General features: G+C 37.4%; 1 protein-coding gene across 1 annotated transcript in view; it reads right to left on the reverse strand.

The window, feature by feature from the left end:
* DMD (dystrophin) overlaps positions 1–19,446 on the reverse strand; it is a 1,770,560-nt gene that overhangs the window by 1,550,620 nt on the left and 200,494 nt on the right. The window contains exons 8-9 of the mRNA XM_030807549.1: positions 13,237–13,425; positions 12,409–12,590 (exon numbers count right to left, since the gene is read on the reverse strand). Coding sequence (XP_030663409.1) covers positions 12,409–12,590; positions 13,237–13,425 — 371 coding nt within the window. The remainder of the gene's footprint in view (positions 1–12,408; positions 12,591–13,236; positions 13,426–19,446) is intronic.

A 19,446-nucleotide genomic window follows, 5' to 3' on the forward strand; every position in this document is an offset into this window, starting at 1 on the left:
TGTTGTTTCTATTTATATCTTATTATACTGTCTATGTCTTGAAAAGTTGTTGCAGTTATTTTTGATAGGTTCGTCTTTTAGTCGTTTTACTCAAGATATGCGTAGTTGAGACATCATAATCAGAGTGTTATAATATTCTGTTTGTAACAGAATAGTAACAAACCTTACTGTTACCAGTGAGTTTTGTTACTTCAGATGAGTACTTATTGCTCATTAACATCCTTTTCTTTAAGATTGAAGAACTCCCTTTACCATTTCTTGTAGAAAAGGTTCGGTGTTAATGAAATCTGTCAGCTTTTCTTTGTCTTAGAAAGTCTTTATTTCTCCTTTAAGTTTGAAGAGGATTTTCATGGATATACTATTCTAGAATAAAAGTTTTTTCCTTCAGCACTTTAAATATGTCATGCCACTCTACTGGCCTGGAAGTTTTCCACTGAAAATTGTGCTGCCAGACATACTGGAGCTCTTTCTATGTGATTTGTGTGTGTGTGTGTGATTACTGCTTTTAAGATCTTTTCTTTATCCTTGACCTTTGGACATTTGATTTTTAAATGCCTTGAGGTAGTCTTATTTATATTATATCTCCTTGGGGTTCTATTACCTTCTTCTACTTGAATTTTAATGTCTCTCTCTAGGTGGGGGAAGTTCTGTGTTATTACCCTATTCAATAAACTTTCTAGAACTTTTTTGTCTCCTCTGACTGTATCGGGCACAGTGTCCGAGGTTGAACAGGGCAGCTGGGGCCCTGGGCCTGGCCCAGGAAACCATTCTGTCCTCTTAGGCCTGGGGATCTATAATTGGAGGGGCTGCCTTTTGGGTCTCTGAAATGCCTTCCAGGCCTTTTTCCCCATTGTCTTGGCTATCTGCACTTGCCTTCTTTTTAGTTACGCAAATTTTTCTAGCAAGTGGTTGCTCAGCAGCCTTCTTGAGTTCTCCTGAAAATGGGCTTTTATTTTCTACCACATATCCATGTTGCAAATTTTCAAAACCTTTCTCGTCTGCTTTCCTGTTAAATATACATGTATACCTATGTAAAAAACCTGCACGTTCTGCACATGTATCTCAAAACAAAGTACAATAAAAATAAAATAAAATAAATATTCCATCTTATTTCTTTGCTCCTGCATCAGAGCGTAGGTTGTTAGAAGTGGCCACACCACGTTTTGAACACTTTGCTGCTTAGAAATTCAATCCATCAGACACACCAGATCAACACTCTCAAGTTCAAACCTTCACAGATCTCTAGGGCATGGACACAATACAGCCAACTTCTTTGCTAAGGGATAACATGTCATTTACTCCAGTTGCCAATAAGTTCATTCTTTCCATCTGAGACCTCGTCAGCTTGGACTTCACTGTCCATATCAGTATCAGCATTTTGGTAACAATCATTTAACCAGTCGCTAAGACATTCCAAATTTTCCCTCATCTGTCTTTTTCTGAGCCCTCCAAACTCATCCAACTTCTGTCTGTTACCCAATTTCAAAGCAGCTTCTACATTTTCAAGTATCTTGACAGCAATGCCCCACTTCTTGGTAACAATTTTCTGTTTTAGGCCACTCTCGCATTGCTATCAAGAAATACCTGAGACACAGTAATTTATAAAGAAAAGAGGCTTAATTGGCTTACAGTTCTGTAAGCTGTACAGGAAATATGATGCTGGCATCTGCTCAGCTTCTGGGGAGGCCTCAGGAAACTTACAATTATGGCAGAAGGTGAAGGAGGAGCAGGTACATCACATGGCCACAGCAGGAGCAAGAGTGAGAGGGAGGGTGCCACACTTTTAAACAACCAGATCTTGCAAGAATTTACTCACTACTGCAAGGACAGTATCAACAAATTATGAAAAATTTGCCCCCGTGATCCAATCAGCTCCCACTAGGCCCTACCTCAAACATTGCAGATTACTACAATTCAACGTGAGATTTGAGCAGGCACACATGTCCAAACTATATCAACTCAAGAACCTAAGAAATCTACCTGGTGCTCTATTCTACTGTGGCTAAGCTGGCAGCACCCCACCCAAAAGATAAAGACCTTCCCGCTCCTCTCCCCTTTCCACAAACAGAGGTGTCTCTCCTCATGCCCACACTACTATTGAACAAAAGACAGTACTGTCTGAGGTCCAATGTTCACTCAAGGGCCAAGGCCACTTTGGTCAGCCTGTGGTGAATGCTGTCAGTCCTGAGTCTCTCCCTCCAGGGCAGTAAGAAAATGGAAGCCAGGAGCCAAACTCTGGAATCAGGGACCCTAGGAGGCCACTTGATGCTCTGCCCCACTGTGGTCAAACTGGAACCCAAGCTGCAAGCCAAAGTCCCCTTTATTCTTACCTCTCCTTTCCTTAAGCAGAAGGATTCTCCTTCTGTAGCCACCACAGCTGGGAATGTACTGGGTCACACCTGAAACCATCACAGCTCTGAGTCTCACCCAATACCCACAGCAAGTACTGCCTGGCTACAGCTGCTGATTATTCAGGGCCCTAGGTCTCTTTGGTCAGCATGTCATGAATTCTGCCAGGACTGGGTCCTTCTCTTCAAGGTGACAGGCTCTCTTCTGGCCCGGGGTGTGTTTAGAAATGTCATCTGTGAGCTAGGGCCTGGAATGGGGACCTCAAGATTCTGCCCGGTGCCCTATCCTATTGTATGTCTGAGCTGGTATCCAAGTAGCAAGACAAAGTTCTCTTTATTGTCTCCTCTCTTCTTCATAAGTGGAAGGAAGGAGTCTCTCCTGCAGCTGTGAGCTGTGCTGCCTGGGGTTGGAGGAAGGGAAGCACAAGTAGTCCCTTAGCTGCCCCAGCCAATATCTCACTAGGTTGTATGTATCCCAAGTCCACTGACTCTGAGCCCAGCACAAGCACCAGGACTTGCAAAGGAACTGCAGTCCTTGTGGCCTAGACTACCTTTGAAGTTTATTTAGAACCACAGAGCACTCTAATCCATGATGAAAAGGCTTGCTGGAACTCAGGTTCCAGCCACTGGGATGGATGATTCTTCTCTGTCTAGGGTGCATCTAAATGCTCCCTCTGTGGGATTTGGCCGAGTTCTGTTCTTTGTTGGTTTCCACCGTGACAGGGCAGCACTGATTTTCAATGCAAAGTCCTATAATCACTGCAATCTCCCTTCCCCAAGCACAGAGACTCTCTCTTCATGCCATGTGACTGATGCCATGGATGGGGGAGAGCTGGTATAGGTGATAGAATATTGCCTTTACTACCCTCTTCTATGCCTCTTGCAGTGATACAACCCAAAAACCAGGTACTACGATCATGCACCTAGTTTTTCACTCTTATGAAGGTGCTTTTCTAGTGTGGACAGTTGTTCAATTTGATGTTCCTGCAACACGGATAATTACTGGAGGCTTCTGTTTGGCGATTTTTCTCCACCTCCTTCACAATAACCTTCGAGACTCACTTTCCCTCAAATATATGGTGACCATATAAAATGACTAGATATTTTAAAAATGTATGGTATATCATTAAATATAGGAATCAGAAATTATGATATATTATAGTCCAAGAAATGACAAACTTGCTTTAATATAGAAAAGCAACATTCATTTAAAAGAAAAGCTTGAGTAGTGCATGTACAAACACATGCACATAGTTTTTTGTTATTGTTGCATGGCAATAATGAATGGTCCATAGGAAGCATATTAGTATTTTTCAACTCCCAAGATTTATACCGTTTATCAAAGTTCAATGAGTGCCCTGTGAAATATAAGCTTTAAAGCCAGAATCCAAATAGAACCAATTACCCCCTCAAAGGTGTAAGACTTTAGCTGTCACTATTTTCACTATCTCATCACCTTTACCCACAAGTACATCCATCGCTATTGTCCTCTAGTTCCCATGCTAAATTTCTGAATGTGTACCCTCAGCATCTGTGAAGGCGTTGAAACCCTACTGGCCTAGTTTACCTACTTGCCTCAGTAACTAGATCTGCTTTCCTCCAAATTCTGGTATTCCTTACTGGACTCAGCTGCAAAGCCTCACACTGGATGGTGTCACCGTGTGTATAAATCTTAGGCACTCATATAGTAGTTTCCATTGGGGAATGAAGTGAGGCAAGGGTCTGACAAAATCATACAGTTTTTTTTTCCCCTAAAACTAATGTGTTCATTCTCCTCTTTACAGCACCTTCTTTCCCACCACGAAGTATGCTGACATCTTGGGCTAGAAAAGAAGCCAAGGAGAGCATGTCATGTATATTTTTCAAAATTCCCACTAATTGCCATAGTTATTATATTGCACCCTGCAACCCGGTCTTGGAGGTCCAATTTTAAATTACAACCTCACAGTAAATATTTCAGAAAGTACCTAATATAAAGTTCCCCATCCAACAACTAGAAATGAAAGAAAATGTTCGTTTTTCACAAAATTAAACATGCACTAACATTTATTTTCCGACTTAATGGAATGTGAGAAATAGTATTGTTTTTATAGTGAATTCTATGAGAGAATTGAAAATGTGTCATTGTTTTCAAATCCTGATCTATTTTTGTCCTCCATCCATATAGCTGAACAGTTTAATTATTAATATTTTTCAACTATCCGAGGCAAGATTAAAGTTAAAATGCAAACACATTTATTTTCATTTTGAAAACATAAATTCAGTTTAGTAACAAAAACATAAAGAAGCTGCATGGCTGGATGCAAAAGATTCTTGGCTGGGCGCGGTGGCTCACACCTGTAATCTCAGCACTTTGGGAGGCCGAGGCAGGTGGATCACGAGGTCAGGAGATCGAGACCACCCTGGCGAACACGGTGAAACCCCGTCTCTACTAAAAACACAAAAAATTAGCTGGGCATGGTGGCGGGCGACTGTAGTCCCAGCTACTCGGGAGGCTGGGAGACAGCGAGACTCTGTCTCAAAAAAAAAAAAAAAAAATTCTTATGGCAAATACATTACGACAACCCTCAAATCAATCTTCCTGATTAAATACTTTTAAAGAAAATAAAGAAACTTGCAGATGTCATCAGAAGCCAAGGACAAATATTAAAATATCACGCTTGGAAGACTGTTTAAATTATCTCTAGTCCCAGCTACGCGGGAGGCTGAGGCAGGAGAATGTCGTGAACGCCATGGGGCGGAGCCTGCAGTGAGCCGAGATCGCGCCACTGCATTCCAGCCTGGGTGAAAGAGCGAAACTCCTTCTCAAAAAAAAAAAAAAAAAAAAAAAAAAAATTCTCTAGTAAGAATAGGTAATGTTGACACACTGAGATTATATTCATTTATATGGCAATAGAAGCTCACTCTCAACTTCAATGATTTTGGCACTACATAGCATCTGGCACAGTGTCTGGCACATACTAGACACTCAATAAATACTTCTTGAATGTATAAGTAGTACAACCTAATTATGAACAAGACATAGCTTTGATATTTCTGATTGGGAATTTTTGTACTAAGATTAAAATGTCAACTTCTATTAAATATTCTGAGATAGTCTATTAATTTATTTTGAATTGTTCCAACCCCTGGCTGTTACCCAGTTCCAAAGCCACTTCCACGTTTTCGGGTTTCTTTATAGCAACACCCCACTCTCTGCAGTACCAATGTACTGTACTAGTCTGTTCTCATGCTGCTAATTAAAGACATAACAGAGACTGGGTAATTCATAAAGAAAAGAGGTTTAATTGACTCACAGTTTGGCGTGGCTGGGGAGGCCTCAGAAAAAATCATGATGGAAGGGGAAGCAAACATGTCCTTCTTCACATGGCAGCAGGAAGAAGGGCCAAGCCAAAGGGGAAAAGCACCTTATAAAACCATCAGATCTTGTGAGAACTCACTCGCTATCATGAGAACAGCATGAGGGTTACACTCCCACGATTCAATTACCTTCCACCAGGTGCCTCCCACGACACATGGGGATTACGAGAATGACAATTCAAGATGAGCCAAACCATATCAGCATTATTTATCTTTGCGAGAAAGCATTGTTTTAGAAGATACTGCTCTCTCATTTCTGTGAATTCCATAAATTTAGCTTTCCTGTAACTTAAACTATGAGTCACATGCATTATATTATTAGTACAAGAGACGTCCACATTAAGCTGCATTATCGCATTTTTAATTATTTACAGAAAAAGTATTATGACCATAATCCATTTGCAACCTAACCAAATGTCACGTTATCCTCTATAAATAATTCCTACTTCTTCTTAGTCCAATAGCTAATTATCAACACTCATCAACACTCATATATTGTCTCTGTTATATATTATTGCACCAGAATATTGCTATTTCTTAATCACCTATGGGGTATGATATCAACATATGAGGACTGAATGAAATATCAGCACTATTTATAGAGCTCCTGAGAAAGTAATTAAAATATTTGGCCCACTTCACTTGATAGAAAAATAGGAACAGAAGATATCTAAGAAGAGGTTTACAAAGAAGTTTAGATTTCTACTCTGTCTTAATTTCAGTTAGATCAGTGCTTCTCACACTTAAACTGATCAGGGATCACCTGAGATATTGCTAAATTGCACAGTTCGGATTCTGTATATCAGAATGAGAGCTGAGAGTCTGCATTTTTAACAAGTTCTCAGGTGACGCTGATGCTACTGGTCGTACACCACCTTGACCTGCAAGTTACTATTGCTATAACATTATTGGAAGAAGTAAAAAAGAAAAACCAATGAACTTACCAGACTATGAAATAAATTCACAATTAGGAGTTTGAGATTGTGCACCTCCAAAGTATTTACTGCAATGAATTCAATTCCAAGATTGGAACTACCTGAATAACTTAATTTCGTTGTTCATCTATTCATTCATATATTCACATGTGCAAACTTCTATTCACTGCACTTGGGAGAAAATAACCCACTCATTTGTTCAGCACCTCCTTTTCTCTATCCATTCTCACATAAGCCATCTTATTTCCAGAGTCAAATAGACATTTGGGGGGGGGGGGGGGGGGAAGAGATGAGCCATACTTGTTAGATGTATTTTTCTCTCCAGTCAAAGCATTGATAGTGATTCACAATTATTTTCCATGTTATGGCTTGTGTTTCTACCCACATACTATTCATATCTCTCCTCCTGCTGATATAAACCAAAAAGCACAACTTCACTTGGCCTCCTGACTTGCTTTCATTTTTTTCCCTTACCGTCACAGAAGTTTTAGTTTCTGCCTTCATGTCCTAACTACAATTATCAGAAAAGTTGATGGAACTTGCTGTGCTTGACTTTGAGTCCTTGTAAAAATGTCAGTAAATCTTTTTTGCTCTCTGCAGGTTGCATTTTTTCAATCAAATTAATTAGCTTATTCATAGAGAAGAAAATCTTCTGTTTTCCCTATGCCAGTTGTCTTCTTGCACTTCCACAGTTGGAAGTTGTGTGTTTTTCTTCCCTCTTCCGTACCTCCTACCATCCCAAGTGTATTCCACAGCATTAAAACAAAATCATTTGGCGTACTCTTCTTAAGGGGTTCTAACAAAACCACATCAATATTCTCTTGTTTTAATCATTATAATTATGAAAGCAATGGCACTTAGTTTTCAAATTTAAATCTTATAAACATTGGTAAAGTTTTGTAATTGACCAGTATCAGCACGTGCCAAACTCGTTTGTGACTGGAGATGTGTTAATAAACTTCTTTAGGCCGGGCGCGCTGGCTCACGCTTGTAATCCCAGCACTTTGGGAGGCCGAGGCGGGCGGATCACGAGGTCAGGAGATAGAGACCACGGTGAAACCCCGTCTCTACTAAAAATACAAACAAAAATTAGCCGGGCGTGGTGGTGGGCGCCTGTAGTCCCAGCTACTCGGAGAGGCTGAGGCAGGAGAATGGCGTGAACCCGGGAGGCGGAGCTTGCAGTGAGCCGAGATCGCGCCACTGAACTCCAGCCTGGGGGACAGACCGAGACTCCGTCTCAATCAATCAATCAATCAATAAACTTCTTTATTGTATTAGCTTTTACCCCATCATAAATTCATGTCCATGAAAGCACCAGAATTGGAGAGAAAATACAATAGCAAGGAAAGAATCAGAGTGTGGTTGTGAAGGAGAAAGAAAGGAGGAAGTATCTGTATGGTTATTTTTCCCCACATTCCTTTGTAAGCATATTTTTAAATGTTGCAATTGTGAAAAAAATAACTGTAAAGGTAATTCTAATCATCCTGCTCATACTCCCTTATCCCCATACAAAGGACCCACAACTATACCCTTTGGGAAAAAAATGAGCGAGGCAATTAGAAAAGGCTGGAGAAAAAAGGTAAAAAACATCTATGAGGGTCAGTTTTGGTAGCTCATGTCTGTAATCCCAGTACTTTGGGAGGCCAAGGTGGGAGGATCAGTTGAGGCCAGGAGCTTGAGACTAGCCTGGGAAACATAGCAAGACCTCATCCCTACAAAAAATTTTTAAAAATTTTAAAAATTATATATAAATTATTATAAAAAATATATGAAATATAATTATATATAAAATTATATAATACTTTATATAGAAAATATAAAATTATATATAAAAAGTGACATGGTATGGTAGAATAATTAACTGCCAGCTCATCATCTTATTTATCACAATAATCTTTCTTTACATTTTATAGTAATTTTGCATTCACAAACTTTTTATACCCTATCTCACCTAGTATCTTTTAGAAGTATGTCAGTCTCATGAAACTATTTCTATTTTACAAAACTATAGTAGAGAACACAAACGAAAAGTATATTGCCCCAGTTCACATAAGTGTTTGAGAAAGCAAGCTCTTATTCCTTAGGCAAACTGGAGAGGATTTTACATAAGGGAGAAATCAGGGCACGCTATTATCTTTGTATTTTTAATATTTCTCGTTTTGTATAATTGTTGATGGTTTATGGGATAAATATTATTTCCTAGATGCAACTTGTATAATAGTAACTGTACGCACAAATCAAAGATGTCTATTTCCAAAGGAAAAAGCATTTTTACTGTCAAAAGAAAAAAAAAGGAACTAAAACTAAACAAAGAAGTGGTTTTTAAATTAACTAATTGGATAAGATACTAGAGTATACTTTTATCACAACTACCAGCTGGTCTAAGACACTACTGTGTCTTAACTGGCCAGCATCACTGGCCTAATAACTGTCCTCTCTTCCTCCAATGGCCTTACTGATAGGTTTTCTTGACCTATCTCTCTTCTACATGAAATCTGATAGCTTTGTTTTGCACTTGATCTAGAATTCAAAGCCCTTATTCAAAGCCCTGACCGACACTACAATATATAATCAGTCTCCTACTTATAATTCAACCCCATCTCAGACCTCAGCCATCTAACTTACCACCCTGCAACTCTCCAGGCCCCCTGGACTTTTGGTTCCTCCAGCAAACCAAACTGTCCTTATCTTAGGGCCTTTGCGTTAGCTGTTCCTACTCCGTGAACTACACTTTCTTGTGATCTGCAAATATTGGTACCTTCTTGTCGTTCAAATCTCAAACTAAATGGTACCAACTTCCAAAGTCTTACCTGGATCACAAAGTCTAAATTAGCCCCCTCAACCATTCTCTATCACATTACCTTTTAATCTCTTCAAAAAGTATATTCCTATCTGGTATTTTTCTTGTGTTCTTTTTTTTTTCTTGGCTGCCAGCCTCTCCAGAATATGTTTCATGAGATCTGGGGCCAGACCTTGTATGATCATTGAGTCTCCAGTGCCATTAACTGTTTTTGATAATGTATTCTATTAATATTTATTCATATAAAGAGATATATATATATATATTATATATATGTGTGTATCTCACAATGACTATATATCAAATATAATCTGATTATTGCTATTAGGTTGGTACAAAAGTAATTACAGTTTTTCCCATTACTTTCAATGGAACAAAACACAATTACTTTTGCATCAACCTAATACTAAATATGTTGGGGGATAGGATTTAAAATTACTAAGTGTAAATGTTCATAGATTTTAGTGATAAGCTTATCTGTACTTACAAGAAGTTTTTAACTTTTGTTATATCAACTTAGAAATTATAGCATAGCTTTGGATATACTTAATATGCCTAGACAAATGTTAATTATCATCTCTCTAATCGCTAAACCAAGGCTTAGGCAGGAAATAATGACTTCCGACCGGATCTATCCAAACCCCGGCTTAGGTAGAGAGAGAAAAGAAGTATTGATGAATCCATTTTTGTTTACTAATAATCTTCTACTTTGAAGTAATCATATATTTAAGAAAAAAATAGGTAATGCTCCAAGTTGAAGCTAATCATTGATATGACCATGATAATGGAAACTGAACAGGTTATAATTTATTTGAAGCATTAAGTAAAACCTAGATTAGTTTTTTTAAAAAATACTGACAATACCCTCTTTTCATAATCACGTTTTTTGTTTCCTCCCAAAAAATCTTTCAAAAATCAGGTTCAGCAAAGTTTACATAATGCCTTATCTCATAAGAATTTAATAGGTTTTATGCATGAACACATACAAAGTTAGTGAAAGTGGCAAGGAAGACTGTTATTTATAAACTTTCATATTATTTCTGAATTTGTGTTGCTCAAATAATGCTTTCTATATTCATTTTTAAGGAATTTTCCAGAAAAGACTATGTGATAGAAGTGATTACATGTACGTGTCTCATTTTAAAAACTCTGTAAGATGTTTTAGCAAAAGCTGTACCAGCTAGACGGCTGTCCTTGCCTTCTTGATAATTATTCTAAAAGCTGTAACACGTACCAAACCTCCTGAATCTTCCCTAAGGACAAACTAATTTTTTATGTCAATCTCAGCTGGGTGGTAACACTGCCATTTTAGCATTTCCATTCTCTAGTGGGATGAGGATGAGGAAATTACACGCACACACGTCTACGTGTCTGTCATCCTTCACTTAATGGCAGATATCCCTTGAAAGGGGGATTTTTTGAATGAACATCTTTTTAAATGTTAGACTCACAGATAAAAGACTTATTTTATGTTTCAGATAAGCAAAGAAAAAGTTGCAATTTTAATTCCAGGAGGAATTCATATTTTCTTGCAACTCAATTTCACACAGCAGTTAATTAACTGATTAGTATGAATAATTAATGCCATAATGTTAGTCTTATTGAAAATGGGGAGTATAAGAACAATGAGAGCATTTAGCTTCCAGGAGAGGATGGAAAAACAGAGTGCACAAAGGAGAAGACACTGGTGGCTATTATGGCAAGGGCAGTAAAAGAGGAGGTCGGATTTTCAAAACTTTCTAATTTTATTTGAGGTTGCTTTAAGTTCCACAGATCACTGCAAATCGAAGTTCGAACCTGAAGAATGTTGGCATATGACCACAGTAGGCAGCTTATATCATAATATCGATAAGAGATGGAGTAAATTAGTGGACCTGATAAACACTGAGGGGTGGGCAGACTCAACAGATATAATATGATTATTGTACCTCTCACATCTAGAGGTAGTGACAATCATCACCGTGATCACAGCAGGCGAATAATATCAATATGCATAGACTAGTATCTCCTGGCTTGGAATACATATATAGTTATGAAACCTCTAACTTATATGTACCTTATTTATTCTTTCAAAAGCCCTGAGCTTAAAAATGTGTTTTTCCCCTCCCTAATTTCACACTACAATTTAGTACGGGAATACCAATCCTTCTAGCATATCTAATGAGTTTCCATGGTCCTATTTTTAAAGCTTTTAATCTTCATAAATAATAGTTAAATAAACTTAAGGCATTTGGACAATTTTTCTAACTTAATGTATTCAAATCCACAGTTGGCACTTCATTTCTTTTCATTTAAAAATAAATCTATCTTGTCTTGATAGGCTTCACATGAATATACGCACCTCACAATATAAATCACAGCAACATATCCAGAATGATGAGATCTGCTTGTTACCTTTATAAGAAATATATCATTTTTCAGAGATGTCTCAAAACCTCTTTTTTATAAAGTCAATATATATTCTTAAGATGATTCACAGCCATACTGTATTTGAATAAGAATTTCCCAAAACGTTTGAATAATGTTTTTCAAGAGGATTTCCATATATAGATGAGTAACTCTTTAATATTTTCAAGGGCTTTTTCTTCAGAAGAGAAGTTTCCTTTCAACTGTAGCTAATAGGTGATTTTATGTACATAATCTCCTGTGCATGCTTCTGTGCCTTTTCTAGTTACATTTTAATTTTTGGAGGAAAACCTAGAAAATAATAACTATGACAGAATTTTGGCAACTCTTAAAACATAGTTCTGTAGATAACAGTGCATCTAACTTCTGCTCTTCTAGTTATAAAAGTGAAAACCAAAATGTTATTTCCATGAAAATCCAACCACAGCGTCCCTTGAAAGAAAGCTGCGTGCCTTGGGAACAAACCGAGAATCGTAACTTAACCATCAAACCACATCAAAATAATCAGAAGCTTCCAAAACTTGTTAGTTTTCTTAATTAAAAACAAATAAGGACTTACTTGCTTTGTTTTTCCATGCTAGCCACCCTGAGGCATTCCCATCTTGAATTTAGGAGATTCATCTGCTCTTGTACTTCAGTTTCTTCATCATCTGATAATTTCCCTGTTCCAATCAGCTTACTTCCCAATTGTAGAATATTACCAACCCGACCCTGATGGGCTGTCAAATCCATCATGTACCCCTGACAAAGAAGGAAGTGGACAATTGTAATTAGAACTCTAGGTAAATCAGTGTGGTTTTAAGTTTTATTTGCTTGCAGTTTTAAACTTCTGGCCCATTTAGATTTATATTCCCAGTAAAAGGAATTTAATTCGCATTTGCAGAATCCCAAAACCACTTTTAATATGAATTAAGGAAAATTATCTTAAGTCAAGTTCTTCAGAAGCAGGCCCCGAGATAAGGATTTCAGTGCAAGTGATTTATTAAGGAAGAGCTCCCAGGAAGTTCTGCAAGGGAGCTGAAGATAGAGGGAAAAGGACAGGGAAGGGAAAGAAGCCAAACAAGTGTATCATCTCAGGAAAAGTCTCCTACTGAGCGAAGTTAAGGCCAATACCATACATCGACTCAGGAATGTAAATAATGCCTCAGCACTGCCTTGATACAAGAGAAAGAAGTTGGGCTTTCATATTCCTGTTGGCCAGATAGAAATGCCTTCAATGGCTGCTCTCCAAAAGAGAACTTCAAAATCTGACTGGTGGAATCCCAAGCACATCATAATAACTAAATTTCCAAAATGCAAGGATGTAAGAGAGTAATTGAGGAAAAAGGATGACTTGCCATTATAACAAGTCATATGTTTCGTTTTGTAAACTAATGTTTTAGTTTACCTCATGAGTATGAAACTGTTCTTTCACCACTTCCACATCATTAGAAATCTCTCCTTGTGCTTGCAATGTGTCCTCAGCAGAAAGAAGCCACGATAATACTTCTTCTAAAGCTGTTTGGTAACGGTCCAGGTTTACTTCACTCTCCATCAATGAACTGCCAAATGACTTGTCTTCAGGAGCTTCCAAATGCTGCACAATAAAATAAATTGGGTGTTACACAATTAATGTCTTTGCAGACTGTTCCAGTACATTAAATGATAAATCGAATGAAATATTTAAAATGCTAGGACTCTCCACCTGCATTATCAGACACAGGAACAGCAGATACAGACAACGGTGAGCTTTCATTTTAACTTCCTCATGCATACATCAATTTTCAAATAGCAGTCAAAATCCACACCAAATTAATATTGTATTAAAGCTCTTCTAGATTACTGGAAGGAGTAAATTAGTATATCACCTCATGTTGCTTTTTAAATGCTATAAATATTGATCTGTAGGAATTTTCCTCAATTGTTATTTATAATAACTTACACATACATTATCGGAATTATATTTACATACCTTTGCAATGGCATTAAAGGAAATATCTCTTCCTGAGAGGCCCTAGGTAATATTTCCAAATGTTTATAGACCAGTAAAGGTATCAGTAAGAAAACAAGCAGGTAGGGGAAAGGAAGGCAAAATTTAGAAAGAAAACAAATACCTCACCCACCCACCTAAAATTTCTAACAGCATAATGACTTCTATTATTTAGCCTTTATTTCCAGAAGGCCACGATTTAAATAGTAAGACATTATCTAAGAAGAAGTAAAATATGAAGTATGCTTTACCCAATTTAATGAGCAGGACATTAACTGAGATTGCAAATGGTTGTCTTGGAATTTCTATCTGGATCCTAAAGCCAAGAGCAAAGTGTACAAAGCATCCATAATTCTAAAGAGAAGATCGAGGGTACCTGTTAAAAAATTGCTAAGAAGTGATCACAAAATTGGTCTCACAACCCTTAATCCACTATCTAGCTTAAAGGTGTGTAAGAGCAAGCAAGGAGGTCGATTAGAAAAACCTGTTGAGAATGGCTTCCTCTGGAGAGGCTGGAGTGCCTTCCTCTGGAGAGGCTGGAGTGCTCTGCGAGGCTCTAACTTCTCCCCATCTGAAGCCAAGTAATAGAGACAAGGTGGTTGGTTTACACGACCTCTAAACCTGGCCATATGTTTGCAGAGATTTGCATGCTATGGGAACCATACTCTCAAGTGATAGGAGAGGTTTCTTGGGATAACCTATATGTCTGCCGCACTAACCTAAAGGCATTAATCAAGGGCAAAAATTTGAGTGAACTAGTAAGTTTGCAGGAGGTTTTGCTTTGGGAGGAGTGTACTCCTTATAGGTCGCTGGGCTTCAAAAATCCTGAGAACATGCTCAAGAGGGATTTTGCTGAGGTCAAGGACATAGGCATACTATTTATGGAGGTGAGCAGAACAAACAAATATTGGAGAAATATTTGTAGAGGAATCTTCTGCATTCCACAAATATTGCAAGCAAGCACAGGGCCCCCTAACAAACAGGGTTTTGTAAAGGAACCAAAAAGCAGGGTAGAACAACAGAAGCTGTTTGGGGGATTTAATAATCTCACCTAGAGAAAACTCAACCTTTGGTGGCTTTCCCCTGGTGTGTATGCGCTGCATTTCCTGTCCTTGTCAGCTCTGGGACTTAACCCACTAAACTGCCAGCACCAACTTAGTTGTGCTCTTCTGATAAATGCTCAAATTTTGAAACTTTAATATTTTAAATTTCCCCAATTGTTAAGTCCTTCGAGATGACAAGGCATAGTGGCAGTTATTGCTAAGGCATTTTCATCAAATGATGCACTCTTTTTCCAGTTTATATAGAAGTGGCAGAGAGAGGCCATCCTGGTAAGTCAAAATCACCCAACTTCATCATGTCAAAGAGGCTAAGTGCTCTCAAAGAGCTATTTGCATGGGACCCTTGTCTAAGAGTGAGGCAATTTCTGAAGGTCTTAGGGATTAGAACTAGTTCCATGGAGCATCTCTTCTGTCTCTAAATACTATTAATAATAACCATCAAAATCAGCATTAAGGGGGAAGATGACATAAAGGCAGCCTGAGAGATGTGCACAGGTGGAACCAGCTTCATGTTTCTGCAACCTGAGCAGTTGCACAGGGCCCTGAGCAAAGAAGAAACACACGCCTCTATTATCTGCTGACACTATCCTGAAATTGTTAATAATTTTATTTTTGAATTAGTGTTTTAGAAGTGAAGTCCACTGGGCCATGAAGGATGCACATGAGCAGAGAAGACAGGTGTTGTACTATGTGTATCTGTCCTATTTGCACATAGCATTTTCAATGCCCTAGAAGAACAGAAGTCTGGTGAGCTCACAGTAAGTTTAGTAAGATTCAAAGAATATGGGATAAGAGTGTTATGTCTATAAGTGAGTAAACAAGGTTGCGGGCAGCCCTGGGAGATAATGCTTCCTATCTGAAACAGACCCTGCTTCAAATTCAGAAAGAAGGCAATTCTTTCAAGAAAATACAAACGACCAAGAAACCCTGTCATATCCTTTCCTACTCCTGTTATGTTCCTATATAAACCAACCACTTACGCTAAAATTGATGATATCGAAAGAAAGGGAATCTTGTGACTTTGGGAAAGTTACTTAGCCCTGCATAAGCCTTAGTTTCTGCTTATGAAAAATGGGAACAATAATACTTCCATATTAAGATCGTGGTAAGAATAAAACAGTGCATAATGCACTTGACAGAGTGACCTTGTATAAGAACCAAATAAAGTATGTTATGGCTGTAATTATTATCCAATTCCTGTGTATAGATAAGAAGTGTCTTGAAGCATAAATTGCCCCAAGGTTACCTTCTTAAGTCACTGTTCCGGTTTCAGGAGATGGAAAATTATTGTCGAAAATACGCCCCCAAAAAAGTGTAAGAGCAAACATTATTTAACTCTTTCTGAAATCTGAACCTCAACCTAGCTCGTATTTAAGAGTTCTTAAAAATCATTAACAATCTTGAGTTCAAATAGTCTTCTGCAAACGAAGCATTATAAAAAGCACTAGTACTCAAGTAACACAACAATATTTTACACTGTGCAATTGGAATCAAAATATTAAACACTTTATGATTTATTGATATTTACACAGGATTGAATTCTGGAAGAAAATATGAAGGCGTATCCTTATACTCAAGGACATGACATCTAGTACTCAAATTCTGAACCTAAATGTTTTGTCTGAGGATGTGCATAAAACAAAAACATTTCAAAGACAGCCTTCTTAAAGCTAAATTCAAATCTGAATAAGCTATGCAAAATTTTATATTTATATCCATCAATTCACCTATATATAGAATTATAACCAAAATTTTAATTTAAGATCTGAGTAATTATTTATCTAGATAGACAATTGTTTTTCAAATTGTAAGTCATAATCCATTCATGGTTCATAAAATCATGTTAGTGGGTTATGACTAGGAATATTTTAAAATTAAACAGAAAAATATTAGTCTGTGTCACTTATATAATACTAAGAATTAGTCTCAATTTTTGTTTCAGATGTGCATATGGGTTTCTTTAAGATATGTACATATATATATGTTCTAAGGTGAGATTAAACTTTCTTCTGCAGTTTGTAAAACAAAATTGGAAATGGCTCTAGAATTTCAGACTAAGCAAACTGATGAAAAAAGAAATTTGCTTGAATTCTACATTTGTATATTTTCCATAGAGACCTTAAAATAAAAGATATTTTAAAATAAAACCATGTTTAATCTGAGAATTTGGAAATAAAGATATATAAAGAGGCTTATACTTTGTTTCAGCACCCCAAAATGTTATCATCATCACAGAACTCTACATTGCAGCTAAGCTGGAGATCAGTTCATACATGTCATGGCATCAAATGAAGAGATTTTCTAGGAAACTTGATTTTTGTTGTTTATAGATCTATTCATAAGAAAGATAGACCCCAATCGTTTCATGAATGAAGACGCCAGTATCATCAACTGGAACTAATTATTTTTCCCTATGCTTCAATCCTATTTTGTCTTTATCACAGTAGTTTATGTTTCTCTTCAGTACCTTGGGCAAATAATGATTATGACGAGAGGCATAACAATGAATGGATGAAAGGATTCTGTTGTTGTTTTTTTTTCCCAAAATTGAGTACACTCAAATTTACTCAACGTCATACACAGAAGTCAGAGGCTTAATTACTGCCTGTTAGATTAAGGAAGTTTTAGATATTGTCACCTATGTTCCTTGAAGACATTGCTCATTAAAAAAGGTGGAAGAGGCTGGGCACGGTGACTCACGCCTGTAATCCCAGCACTCTGGGAGGCCGAGGCGGGCGGATCACCAGGTCAAGAAATCGAGACCATCTTGGCTAACACGGTGAAACCCCGTCTCTACTAAAAATACAAAAAAATTAGCCAGGCATCGTGGCAGGTGCCTGTAATCCCAGCTACTCGGGAGGCTGAGGCAGGAGAATGGCATGAACCCGGGAGGCGGAGCTTGCAGTGAGGCGAGATAGCGCCACTGGAGTCCGGCCTGGGAGAAACAGCGAGACTCCGTCTCTTAAAAAAAAAAAAAAAAGGTGGAAGAGTGGAAAGGAGAAAGGTAAAAAAAAAAACGAGGGATGATAAATGACTGTTTTAGTCCAGCAATGTCTACAAAAATCTCTAGACACTCATTTCTGGAGACAATTTCTAGTCATAGAATTTCTCTGACTAGAAATTGTTCTAATAAACAGCAGTTTACTTTAATAGAAGTAAACAGCAGTTTACTTTAATAGAAGTAAACAGCAGTTTACTTCTAATAAAGTAAACAGTATTGATACTTCGCAATATATAAATATATTTTAAAATCTAGTTTACTATCTGTCTGATCTTGGGTATTTAACCTCTCTGCATCTAAGTTACTCCATCTATAAAACAAAAAAAATAAAAATATACGTACATAAGGTGGTTGGAAAGAGTAGATGAGATAGTGCATATAAAATGCTAAGCACATTCTAGATCCCAAGAAATGCTCTGCAATGCCTGTGTTTGGGGGCCAATGTTCACTGAAATGGCAAATGATTTTTATGAGGAAACAGTTGAATGAGCTCTGTGTGTTTCTGGAAGCAAGATTTGGGCAATTCAAACTGAGATAAGTAATCAAGTGGCTACATGTAGGTAGTGAAACCAGCAGTCCAGCAAACCACAAAGCTTTTAGAAAAAATAGCTGGGACACTATGAGAGGGCACAGTATATCACTGAGCAGTTTTATGTCACTGATAAAATGGATTTATTTTTGCAATTTATCTAAATTCAACCTTAAAATGTGATATGAGTTTTAACCTGGATCAAAAAGTTTCATTGTTCCTGAATGCATAAATGCTTCAAGAACATTTGGAAATTTTATCATTCTTAGTTCATTTAAATGTATCATTCTTCTTTTTTATGGAGTCTAAGTCAATGCATGGATGGTGAATTTTTTGGTGTATTCTATAATCTTTTTACCCCTCAGTAAAAGATTATTTCTCAGATAAAGGATTACAGAGGGATAACCAAGCAGTTCTTTCACTAAGTAACAGAAGAGCAGTTCTGAAGAACCAGGATTAGTACTTGGAAATATTCTTGCCACATTTCAGCTGTGTTTTCTCACAGATATAACACGTAAACCAGGGTACTATTCAAAACAAAAAAATGATTACTGAAGGGATTTATGAGAAAGTAATCCATCATGCAACACTGCACACGACATTGAATTTAATGACACTATTAAATAGGTAATTTTTAATATTGATAGGGCCTGAAATTCAGTTCAAAGTTAAGCCCTAATGAGGATTTAGGAAAAATCATGGCCTACTGTTAGGGCAACAGTAAACAACAAATACAACTACTACTACATATATAATAGCAATAACAACAGCTGCCATTATTTATTGAGTACTTAGTGTCAGTCAATTTGCTAATCACTTAATATGCATTATATCATTTTTCGCTACAACCGATCAGGGTGACGGAGATTATTAGGATGAGGAAATGCAAACAGAAAAATTAGGTGACTTGCCAAAGGTCACAAAGGTAACTGGTGGTTCTGCGACTTAAAACCAGGTTGTTTGAATTCCAAAACACATCTTTATCACAATATGATCAATCTCTTTTAACGAAGAAAATGAATTAAGAGTCTAAGTAA

This window comes from Nomascus leucogenys, chromosome X, assembly GCF_006542625.1.
Source record: "Nomascus leucogenys isolate Asia chromosome X, Asia_NLE_v1, whole genome shotgun sequence".
Classification (NCBI taxonomy): Eukaryota; Metazoa; Chordata; class Mammalia; order Primates; family Hylobatidae; genus Nomascus; species Nomascus leucogenys.